The sequence below is a fragment of the Aotus nancymaae genome, unplaced genomic scaffold (genome assembly GCF_030222135.1).
Source record: "Aotus nancymaae isolate 86718 unplaced genomic scaffold, 86718_ANA_hifiasm-v0.15.2.pri h1tg000025l, whole genome shotgun sequence".
Lineage (NCBI taxonomy): Eukaryota > Metazoa > Chordata > Mammalia > Primates > Aotidae > Aotus > Aotus nancymaae.
This window is the reverse complement of record NW_026988438.1, coordinates 11,337,660-11,349,912: the sequence shown is the minus strand read 5'-3', so window position 1 is coordinate 11,349,912 and position 12,253 is coordinate 11,337,660. Positions and strand designations below refer to the sequence as shown.

At 39.2% G+C, this 12,253-nt stretch overlaps 1 protein-coding gene across 11 annotated transcripts in view; it reads right to left on the bottom strand.

Annotated features, from left to right (window-relative positions):
* The window catches only part of ICA1 (islet cell autoantigen 1), a 160,977-nt gene that overhangs the window by 119,908 nt on the left and 28,816 nt on the right, over positions 1 to 12,253 (bottom strand). For all 11 annotated transcript variants that reach the window (XM_021674193.2, XM_064380368.1, XM_012450745.2 and 8 more), the window contains one exon: positions 3,844 to 3,916. In XM_021674193.2, coding sequence (XP_021529868.2) covers positions 3,844 to 3,916 — 73 coding nt within the window. The remainder of the gene's footprint in view (positions 1 to 3,843; positions 3,917 to 12,253) is intronic.

The following is a 12,253-nucleotide window of genomic DNA, read 5'->3' as shown; positions in this document are numbered from 1 at the left end:
TCTTATCTTTCATGACTTTGACAGATTTTAAGAGAACTGGTCAGATATCTTGTAGACTGTGCCTCAATTTGGGTTTGTCTGATTTCTCAGAATCGGACTGGGGTTATGGATATTTGGGAAGGATACACAGTGGTGAAGTGTCTTTCTTAGTGCATGGCATCAGAGGTTATATGACATCAGTGGACCTCATCACTCGTCATGTCAACCTCAATCACTTGGTGAAGGAGGTATCTGCTACGTTTCTCCACTGTAAAGTTAAGAATGGTTTTTTCCTTTAATAATCATTAAAAATTTTTTTGGGGGGGAATATATGAGATGATGCAAACGTCCATTTTCTCCTCAAACCTTCACTCCCTAATTCTAACACTCTTCAGTGAATCTCACCTGTCATAATTCTCACTGTGGTGTTTATCTATGGGTGATTTTGTAGTTCTCTCATTCTTTCTATTAATTAACTGACTTTATTTTATAAGTAAAAGCTGTCCCTTCTCCACCATTTATCGCCCTCTCTTCATAGAGACTTAAGAGAAACTACTTTTATTTTATGGGTTATAATTTAATACTACCATTATTTAATTTGTTGCTCAAATTGTGCCAGCTTTGATCACAGGTTTGCTCCTGTGTCCTTTCGACATATCCTTTTTCAAGCACTTCCTTATGTTCTAGTGTTACAAATAATACAGGTGCATCTTGAATTTTCCCTGCTCCAATCCTAGAATCAACCACTTCTCCAAGGAGCAATTCTTTTATTGGGAAAAGGTATTTAGAAAGCAAGATCTGGGTGCCAGATGAGTTTACTGTCATGGGGTGTTAGTGCTTCCAGGTCATGTCAGCTCACAGAAACAGGAAATATACGAATGTACACTAACCCACGCATACACACTCATCTGCATTTATTTCTGTGTATAGCTATCTGTACAGATATTAAAAACAATGACTTCATAGCGGCACCTTTGATGCCAGTGCAAAACCACAGTGTTCCTTTTAGCTTCTCCCCTTCTTTTTCTGCAACTTATTTCTAATGCAGAGAGTGAGAAACCTGGCTCTCACCATCTACAATATCTTTATTTATCTGTCAACTTCAGTATTTGCATAAAGTAGTTTCAGCACTGCTAACTCACACTCCTCTAAGAAACAAATTTCCCAATGAGAATACGGTTTCCATGTATAATTCTTTTTGTGTTTAGCCTCAGCGTCCAGTCAAAAATAATTACGTTCCAAAACTACTGAGGTTAGTTCTTTTTCTAAACTCTGGTCACTGTGACAATGTTATTCATTTATAATGCAATTAAGTTCATTTTTTACTGTTTGTATTCCATTTTAGATTTTCCCACATCTGGCTGGGTTTAAGTATTTTTTGAGTATATGAAATGTTATTATGGTTTTAGGAATCAAAGCTATGGGAAGGTATCTCGGGAAGATGTAGCTCCCTCCTCACCTTTGCTCCTCCATTCTCATTCCCTCCTCTCCAACCCTTCCCCTATCCCCACCCACCACTGGTATCCAATCTCTTTCGTTTCTGGTTTATGCTTCCTGAATTTCCTTTGCACAATGAGCAGGCTCACTCTCTCAATATAGATATAGATATAGATATAGATGGTAAAATGTAATATAATATAAAAATGGTAATACACACACACTATATAAAAAGTGTTACCTTTTTTTACATTTATATTTTATATCACCTTCCTGCTTGCATGAAGGATAGCATACTATAGACACCCTTTTATGTTTTGCTTCTTTCACTTAAAAGCATACCCTCAAAATCACTCCATATTAGTTCAGAGATTTTCCTCTTTTTTTTGTCTTTGACAGCTACATAGCAACACCCTCAAATTACCCAAACTATTTTTGGTCTTCCTCAAAGTTGCAATCTCTTTCAAGTCCAAGCAGGGCAGAACTCCTCCTTCCCATCTCCACTGAGATGGCATGGCTCATATGAGCTTAGCGGGTAGATAAAAGGGCTTACCCACCATCCACAGCCAGCTCTGCCGGCACAACCAGGTGACTGCTTCAAGGATGGGGACATTATTCTAACCCTTTATATTACAAGATAATTACGAGCCTTGATGGTGTTCAATTATAATTATATTAACTAATCTAAGGTGGTTTGGGGGAAGTTTTTTCTCTATATTCTTTCAGAAACATTAACATAGGTGGAAAGTACAACTTCTATTTAGAGAATCACTATTTACAGGAAATATGCAAGAATCTTTCTTTTCTTCCTTTGTTAAAATATGTATTGCTCAATAAAAAGCGGATACGCCAACTTCATGTGACTTACTTAAAAAATTAAAGTTAGAATTTTCTAAATTATTTTGTTTTCTACCATAAGAAAGAAAATGATTCATTTTATGGTGAATACTGGGGGATGGTGGGTATAGTTAGAAGGAGTCTGACCAATTGTTCCCAGAACACAAGTTTTAAGCCAAGGAAGAATCTTGTTGGGTTTAAAAGTCTACTTTGATTGATGGCAGTGCAGACAATGGGCAAGAGAAAGCAGGGGTGTAGGCAAGATCAGTGAGGAGGCTGATTTAGTAAACCAAGTGAGAGTGTAATGGTGGTGGCCTGAACCAAGGTAGGGGCAGAGAAGACAGAGAGAGGAAGGGGAATCTGAGAGCTACTTAGGGGCAAAAACCCAGCATTTGAGACTGACTAGATGTGGTTTCCATCATAAATCGGGGAGCAGCGGTCATGTGTCTTAATTTCCTCACAGATTAAGACCTGGAATTGGAGCTATGGAGAACTCTTAGCTCAAACACTTAGGATATAGTGACATAGATAATTTATAAAATACTGCCCCTTTATGTACAATGATTTTGAACTTTCCTAAAGTAGTTGACTTTTCTTTTTTTTCAAGAGACAGTAACCTTCTGTCTCCCAGGCTGGAGTACAGTGGCTCATTACAGGTCACTGTGATCCTCCTGCCTCAGCCTCCTGAGTAGCTGGGACTGCAGGCACATGCCACCATGCCCGGCTAATTTTTAGGTATTTTTATTTTTTTTGTAGAGATGGGGTCTCACTTTGTTGCCTAGGCTGGTCTCAAACTCCTGGCTTCAAGTGATCCTCCTGCCTTGGCCCTATAAAACGCTGGGATTACAGATGTGAGCCACTGCACCCAGCCTACCAAAATGATTGTCTTAATAAAATATTACTGATGTAGAAAAATGGCCAATTATTAATTTGTGATTACTGAAAAGGGGTTTGGCAGCAGTCAGCAACAGAAAGACTTCCCATAGTCTAGTCTCAAAAATATAGAGATTACATTATTAAAATGACCTACAAATGGAGACTTAAAAAATGTACTAATACATAATTGACATTTAGTATTTCACAGATAACTTTGTTGTTAATGCTTTTAAGACAAGGTGACTATAGAAAAATGTTGTTCTGTAGGAACCTAATATCCAATGCAAAAAACATTCATAAAGAAATGCTGTCAACAAAATATCACCAAAAAAATTAACTCTATGTGCCTTCTGTCTCAGTTTGTCATCTTAAAAGGAACAGAACTGTATATAAGAGAGTGAAGATAATCACATTAAAAAAAACCTGGAAATTAAAAAGCCCAAGATACAGAGAAAACTCTTTTATAATTAGGAAAATAAATGGCCATATCCATGGGAGATCCAATACAGAATTATCCTAATATGACGCTTGCTTTGTAAGATAAACAAGCTATGTATATTATTGGTAAAATTATTAGCGATTCTCCTCCCAACTGCCTAAAGACAGAGACAAACACCCTTAGTTTCTTAAACATATTAATGATATATTAAGACAAAATACCCTGCTATCTCTTACTGTCTATCTGATCAATATTCATACTGATGTCATACTTACAACATATCCTCTTTTGATAGAGTACAATTGCTTTCGATAAGTCCAGACAGGTTCTCTGAATCGAGTGAAACAGCTGTAACAAAAATACAAACAAAATGCAAAATAAAACAGACAGTGGTGAGATAAAAAATAATTACATTGAACAAAACCAGAGTGCTCAATTTGCCAAAAACAAGATCACATATCTAAGTGTGCTTAGTGTTATGTGGTGTACTGTATAGAAACTGTGACAAAAGCCTTTAAAGATATTCTATTATTTTATACTCGTTGGAATTCATCATCTCTGTAATCTACATTAAGATCCGTAGAACAGTTATTTCCTCCAGACTACTGAAATAATAGCTGAAAAACAGAAATCCTAAGTGAAGGGCCCAGTCAGAGGACTTGGTAAACCAGAGACCCAATATTCATAATCTAATTTATTCTTTTCACTACTTGCTGTCTTTTTTTAAATGGAGGATCTGTCAATTAAGCATATTTAAAAGATGATGTTAACTTATTTTGTGATCCTAATGTAATATATGGCATGCTTAAACAACTGGATAAAGCAAACAAAATCAATCAGCTGGATGTCCTGTCTATTTAGAAAGCATCTGATAAAATGATATTGAACAAACAGTCTCCATCACTCCTTATTTTATCAACAATTTCATAAAAGATACAGAGAGAAAATATAATGCCATGCTCTGACCATACTAGACGAAACTGGGGGAAAGGCAGATGGGGCTGTGCTAAGAAGAATCTAACTTGATTTTAACTCATGGTGGTTCCCACCTTTGTTTGAGAAAAAGAACAGACTTCCCACTTTCTTCACCCTTTGCCCACTAACTTAGAGACTAGATCTGATATCAATGAGAAAATCTGGCAGACAAACATCCTGCCTCTGTAGAGCCACTCACTAAGGCAGGGAAAGGTTTTCCCTCTTTCTCTCTCCTGGTTCACTGGCCACAGTGGTACAGAAATTAGGTACTGGTATCATAAAGCACTTCTCCATTTGAGTGAACACAGATGATCTGTTTCATTACAAATATGACCAAATTAATAAAAACGGATGCATGCATATATACTGAAAAGATTAAAACTATTTCTAGGAATGCTTAATGTGATAAAACTTGGTTATAAAGAATATAAATTTGTGAATTCTCATTTCATTAAACTGCATCCTCTACCTGTTTAGAAAAGAAATAAAGGGGGAGAGGGATCCAAGATGGCTGAATAGGAACAGCTCTGGAGTGCAGTTCCCAGCGAGAATGCAGAGGGTAAGTGATCACTGCATGTCCAAACAAGTTTTTACTGCCCATAGACCAGGAGATTCCTGAGCAGAAAAGCACCACGAGTCTCCAGCATGGCTGTTTCAGACAGCACAGTGGGTCTCTGCACAAAAACTCACACAAATCTGGATGGCCGTTTCAACTGGCACCTGGAGCGCCTGGGAGAGAGAGTCACCCATTCAACTGAAAAAAAGGGGCTGAAACAGGGAGCCAGGTGATCTAGCTCGACAGGTCCCACCCCCACAAAGACCAGCAATCTGAAACGCTCTGGATTGAGAGTTTCACAGAAAGCACAGCTGGACCCGGGATGATCCAGCTCTGTGGGTGGAAGGGTGTCCACCATTACAGAGGCAGTCCACCATGACTGAGGCAGTTCTAACAATACCCCTATAAACAAAACGGCAAGGAAGTTCACACAGCAGCTGGGCAAAGTCCACAGCAGCTCAGCAATGCCTCTGCTAGCAGACTGTGACTAGGCTACCTCCTTGCTGGGCAGGGCATCTCTAAAAAAAGGCAGCAGCACGTCAGGAACTTATAAATAAAAGCCCCACCTTCCCAGGACAGAGCACCTGGGAAAAAAAGGTGGTTATGAGTTCTGCTGCAGCAGACTTAAATGTACCTGCCCAACAGCTGTGAACGGAACAACAGAGCTCACAGCTCAGCACTTGAGCTCCTATAAGGGACAGACTGTCTCTTCAAGCAGCTCCCGAACCCCCGTATATCCAAAGAGACACCTCATAAAGACAGCTCAGGCTGACATCTGATGAGTATCCTTCTGGGACAAAGATAACAGAGAAAACTGGCAGCAACCCCTACTGTTCTGAAGCCACTGCAGGTGATCCCCAGGCAAGCAGGGTCTAGAGTGGACCTCGAGCAGTCCTAGAGCAGAGGGGCCTGACTGTTAGAAGGAAAACTAAGAAACAGAGAGAAATAATTTCATCTGCAACCAAAAGGATGTCCACTCAGAGACCCCATCCGAAAGTCAACAACTACAAAGATCACAGGTAGGTAAATCCACAAAGATGGGAAGAAACCAGTGCAAAAAGGATGAAAACACCCAAAACCAGAACGCCTCTCCTCCTACAAGGGATCACAACTCCTCACCAGCAAGGGAACAAGGCTGGATGGAGAACGAGTATGATGAATTAACAGAAACAGGCTTCAGAAAGTGGGTAATAACAAAATTCTCTGAGCTAAAAGAACATGTTCTAACCCAATGCAAAGAAACTAAGAACCTTGAAAAAAGGTTTGATGAAATGCTAATGAGAATAAACGGCCTAGAGAAGAATATAAATGACCTGATGGAGCTGAAAAACACAACACGAGAACTTCGCGAAGCATACACAAGTTTCGATAGCCAAATCAACCAAGCAGAAGAAAGGATATCAGAGACTGAAGATCAACTCAATGAAATAAAATGAGAAGGCAAGATTAGAGAAAAAAGCATAAAAAGAAATGAACAAAGCCTCCAAGAAATATGGGATTATGTGAAAAGACCTAATCTATGTTTGATAGGTGTACCTGAATGTGACAGAGAGAATGAATCCAAGCTGGAAAACACTCTTCAGGATATTATCCAGAATTTCCCCAACCTAGCAAGACAGGTCAACAATCAAATACAAGAAATGCAGAGAACACCACAAAGATATTCCTCAATAAGAGCAACCCCAAGGCACATAGCTGTCAGATTAACCAGGTTTGAAATGAAGAAAAAAATCCTAAGGGCAGCCAGAAAGGTCGGGTTACCCACAAAGGGAAGCCCATCAGACTCACAGCAGATCTCTTGGCAGAAACCCCACAAGCCAGAAGAGAGTGGGGGCCAATATTCAACATCCTTAAAGAAAAGAACTTTCAACCTAGAATTTCATATCCAGCCAAACTAAGCTTCATAAGCGAAGGAGAAAGAAAATCCTTTATGAACAAGTAATTGCTCAGAGGTTTCATCACCACCAGGCCTGCCTTACAAGAGCTCCTGAAAGAAGCACTAAACACAGAAAGGAACAACCAGTACTAGCAACTCCAAAAACGTACCAAATGGGAAAGACATTGACACAATGAAGAAACTGCATCAACGAATGGGCAAAACAACCAGCTAGCATCAAAATGGCAAGATAAAATTCACACATAACAATATTAACCTTAAATGTAAATGGGCTAAATGCCCCAGTCAAAAGACACAGACTGGCAAATTGGATAAAAAGTCAAGACCCATCAGTGTGCTGCATCCAGGAAACCCATCTCATGTGCAAGGATACACACAGGCTCAAAATAAAGGGATGGAGGAAGATTTACCAAGCAAATGAGAGGGGAAAAAAAAAAAAGCAGGCATTGCAATGCTAGTCTCGGACAAAATACGGTTTAAAGCAACACAGATCAAAAGAGACAAAGAAGGGCATTACTTAATGGTAAAAGGATCAACGCAACAAGAAGAGCTAACGATCCTAAATATAAACACACCCAATACAGGAGCACCCAGAAACATAAAGCAAGTTCTTAATGACCTACAAAGAGAGTCAGACTCCCACACGATAATAATGGGAGACTTTAACACTCCACTGTCAATATTAGACAGATCAATGAGACAGAAAATTAACAAGAATATCCAGGACTTGAACTCAGATCTGGACCAAGCAAACCTAATAGACATTTACAGAACTCTCCACTCCAAATCCACAGAATATACATTTGTCTCAGCACCACATCACACCTACTCTAAAATGGACCACATAATTGGAAGTAAATCACTCCTCAGCAAATGCAAAAGAATGGAAATCATAACAAACAGTCTCTCAGACCACAGTGCAATCAAGTTAGAACTCAGAATTCAGAAACTAACTCAGAACCACACAGCTTCATGGAAACTGAACAACTGGCTCTTGAATGTTGACTGGAAAAACAATGAAATGAAGGCAGAAATAAAGATGTTCTTCGAAACCAACGAGAACAGAGAGACAATGTACCAGAATCTCTGGGACACATTTAAAGCAGTGTCTAGAGGAAAATTTATAGCAATGAATGCCCACATGAGAAGTAAGGAAAGATCTAAAATCGACACCATATTGTCAGAATTGAAAGAGTGAGAGGAGCAAGATTGAAAAAACTCAAAAGCTAGCAGAAGACAAGAAATAACTAAGATCAGAGCAGAACTGAAGGAAATAGAGACACAAAAAACTCTTCAAAAAATCCATAAATCCAGGAGCTGGTTTGTTGAAAAGATCAACAAAACAGACAGACCACTAACCAGATTAATAAAAAAGAAAAGAGAGAAGAATCAAATAGATGCAATAAGAAATGATAAAGGAGATATCACCACAGATTCCATAGAAATACAAACTAAAATCAGAGATTACTACAAACAACTCTGCACATAAACCAGTAAACCTGAAAGAAATGGATAAATTCCTGGACACTTGCACCCTCCCAACCCTAAGCCAGGAAGAAGTTAAAACCCTGAATAGACCAATAACAAGGGCTGAAGTTGAGGTCGCAACCAATAGCCCACCAACCAAAAAAAAGCCCAAGTCCAGATGGGTTCACTGCTGAATTCTACCAGACATACACTGAGGATCTAGTAGCACTCATTCTGAAACTATTCCAAACAATCCAAAAAGAGGGAATCCTTCCAAAATCATTTTATGAGACCAACATCATCCTGATACCAAAACCCGGCAGAGACTTAACAAGAAAAGAAAACTTCACGTTAATATCCATAATGAACATAAATGTAAAAATCTTCAATAAAACATTGGCAAACCAACTGCAACAGTACATCAAATCAACTGCAACAGCACATCAAAAAGCTTATCCATCATGATCAAGTATGCTTCATCCCCGGGATGCAAAGCTGGTTTAACGTATGCAAGTATATAAATGTAATTCAGCACATAAACAGAACCAAAGACAAAAACCACACGATTATCTCAATAGATGCAGAGAAGGCCTTTGACAAAATCCAACTGCCTTTTATGCTAAAAACTCTCAATAAACTAGGTATTGATGGAACGTATCTCAAAATAATAAAAGCTATTTACGACAAACCCACAGCCAATATCATACTGAATGGGCAAAAACTGGAAGCATTCCCTTTGAAATCTGGCACTAGACAAGGATGCCCTCTCTCACCACTCCTATTCAATATAGTACTGGAAGTTCTATCCAGAGCAATCAGGCAAGAAAAAGAAATAAAGAGTATTCAATCAGGAAAGGAGGAAGTCAAATTGTCTCTATTTGTAGACGACATGATTGTATATTTAGAAGACCCTATTGTCTCAGCCCAAAATCTCCTGAAACTGATAAGCAACTTCAGCAAAGTCTCAGGATACAAAATCAATGTGCAGAAATCACAAGCATTCATATAAACCAATAACAGCCTTAAAGAGAGACAAATCAAGAACGAACTGCCATTCACAACTGCTACAAAGAGAATAAAATACCTAGGAATACAACTAACAAGGAACGTAAAGGACCTCTTCAAGGAGAACTACAAACCACTGCTGAAGGAAATAAGAGGACACAAACAGATGGAAAAATATTCCATGCTCATGATTAGGAAGAATCAACATCATGAAAATGGCCATATTGCCCAAAGTAATTTATAGATTCAATGTTATCCCCATCAAGCTACTGATGACCTTCTTCACAGAGCTGAAAAAAAACCACCTTAAACTTCATATGAAACCAAAAGAGAGCCCACAGAGCCAAGTCAATTCTAAGCAAAAAGAACAAAGATGGAGGCATCACACTACCTGACTTCAAACTATACTACAAGTCTACAGTCATCAAAACAGCATGGTACTGGTACCAAAACAGAGATACAGACCAATGGAACAGAACCGAGGCCTTGGAGGCAATGCTGCACATCTACAACCCTCTGATCTTTGACAAACCTGACAAAACCAAGCAATGGGGAAAGGATTCCCTGTTTAATAAATGGTGTTGGGAAAACTGGCTACCATATGCAGAAAGCAAAAACTGGACCCCTTCCTGACACCTTACACCAAAATTAACTCCAGATGTATTAAAGACTTAAACATAAGACCTAACACCATAAACCCCCTGGAAGAAAACCTATGTAAAACCATCCAGGACATAGGCATAGGCAAGGACTTCATGACTAAAACACCAAAAGCATTGGTAACGAAAGCCAAAATAGACAAATGGGATCTAATTAAACTCCAGAGCTTCTGCACAGCAAAAGAAACAATCATTAGAGTGAACTGGCAACCAATAGAATGGGCAAAAATTTTTGTAATCTATCCATCTGACAAAGGACTTATATCTAAAATCTACAAAGAACTAAAACAGATTTACAAGAAACAAACAAACCAACCCATTCAAAAGTGGGGGAAGGATATGAACAGACACTTTTCTAAAGAAGACATATATGAGGCCAACAAACATAAGAAAAAATGCTCATCATCACTTGTCATTAGAGAAATGCAAATCGAAACCACACTGAGATACCACTTCACACCAGTTAGAATGTCAATTGTTGGCCGGGCGCGGTGGCTCAAGCCTGTAATCCCAGCACTTTGGGAGGCCGAGGCGGGTGGATCACGAGGTCAAGAGATCGAGACCATCCTGGTCAACATTGTGAAACCCCGTCTCTACTAATACAAAAAAAAAAAAATTAGCTGGGCATGGTGGCGCGTGCCTGTAATCCCAGCTACTCAGGAAGCTGAGGCGGGAGAATCGCCTGAACCCAGGAGGCGGAGGTTGCGGTGAGCCGAGATCGTGCCATTGCACTCCAGCCTGGGTAACGAGAGTGAAACTCCGTCCCAAAAAAAAAAAAAAAAAAAAGAATGTCAATTGTTAAAAAGCCTGGAGGCAACAGATGCTGGAGAGGATATGGAGAAATAGGAACACTTTTACACGGTTGGTGGGAGTGTAAATTAGTTCAACCATTTGGAAGACAGTGTGGTGATTTCTCAAGGACCAAGAAATAGAAATTCCATTTGACCCAGCAATCCCATTACTGAGTATGTATCCAAAGGATTATAAATTGTTCTATTTTAAAGACACATGCGCATGTATGTTCATTGCAGCACTGTTTACAATAGCAAAGACCTGGAACCAACCCAAATGCCCATCGATGACAGACTGGACAAGGAAAATGTGGCATATATATACCACGGAATACTATGCAGCCATAAAAAACGATGAGTTCATGTCCTTTGTAGGGACATGGCTGGAAACCATCATTCTCAGCAAACTGACACAAGAACAGAAAATCAAACATTGTATGTTCTCACTCATAGGCAGGTGTTGAACAACAAGAACACATGGACACAGGGAGGGGAACATCACACACTGGGGTCTGTTGGTGGGGAATACTAGCGGAGGGATAGTGGGGGGTGGGGAGTTGGGGAGGGACAACATGGGGAGAAATGCCAGATATATGTGATGGGGACAGAGGCAGCAAACCACATTGCCATGTATGTACCTATGCAACAATCCTGCATTTTCTGTACATGTACCCCAGAACCTAAAGGGCAATAAAATATAAAAAAAGAAAAGAAAGAAAGCCCTTCAGAACCATAAAACAAAACAGAAAATCAGCAGTCTGAATCTGTCCCTTTTGTTTTACAGAAGTATTCTGCATCAAAACCCACTTACGCATAGTATTTCCTGAATAAAGGGGCAAGGATGTTCAAAAAGTATGTTTAGGAGTTGTTCTGTTGTTACTGTTCACTTTTTAATAATTGAGGTATAAATTAAATGCAATAAAATGGACAGTTCTGGAGTGTTCAGTTTTGTGAGTTATGACAATTATATATATTAACGTAATCGTGCCCAAGGCAAGGTACAAAACGTTTCCATCATCTAGTCAGTCCACTCTGCCATGGCAGGGTGACTCTGGCAGGAAAACTTCTGTCAGCAGAGATTACTTCTTTCTGTTATTGTACTGAAGAGCTGCTTTTGAGAAAAGGATTTCCTTAGCAAGCAACATGGACAAATATTAAAACTCAGAGCAACATTTCTATATCCACTTTCCAACAGATTGCAACAGAATCTGACCATTATTATAGCTTGGCGCACAAGTTTTCTGTGCCCAAAGAATAAAGCTTCTTGGTTTATAAGTTAGCCTTCTATGGACAACTCAAGGTATGAACACATCAAAGAGGTTTGCACATCATTTT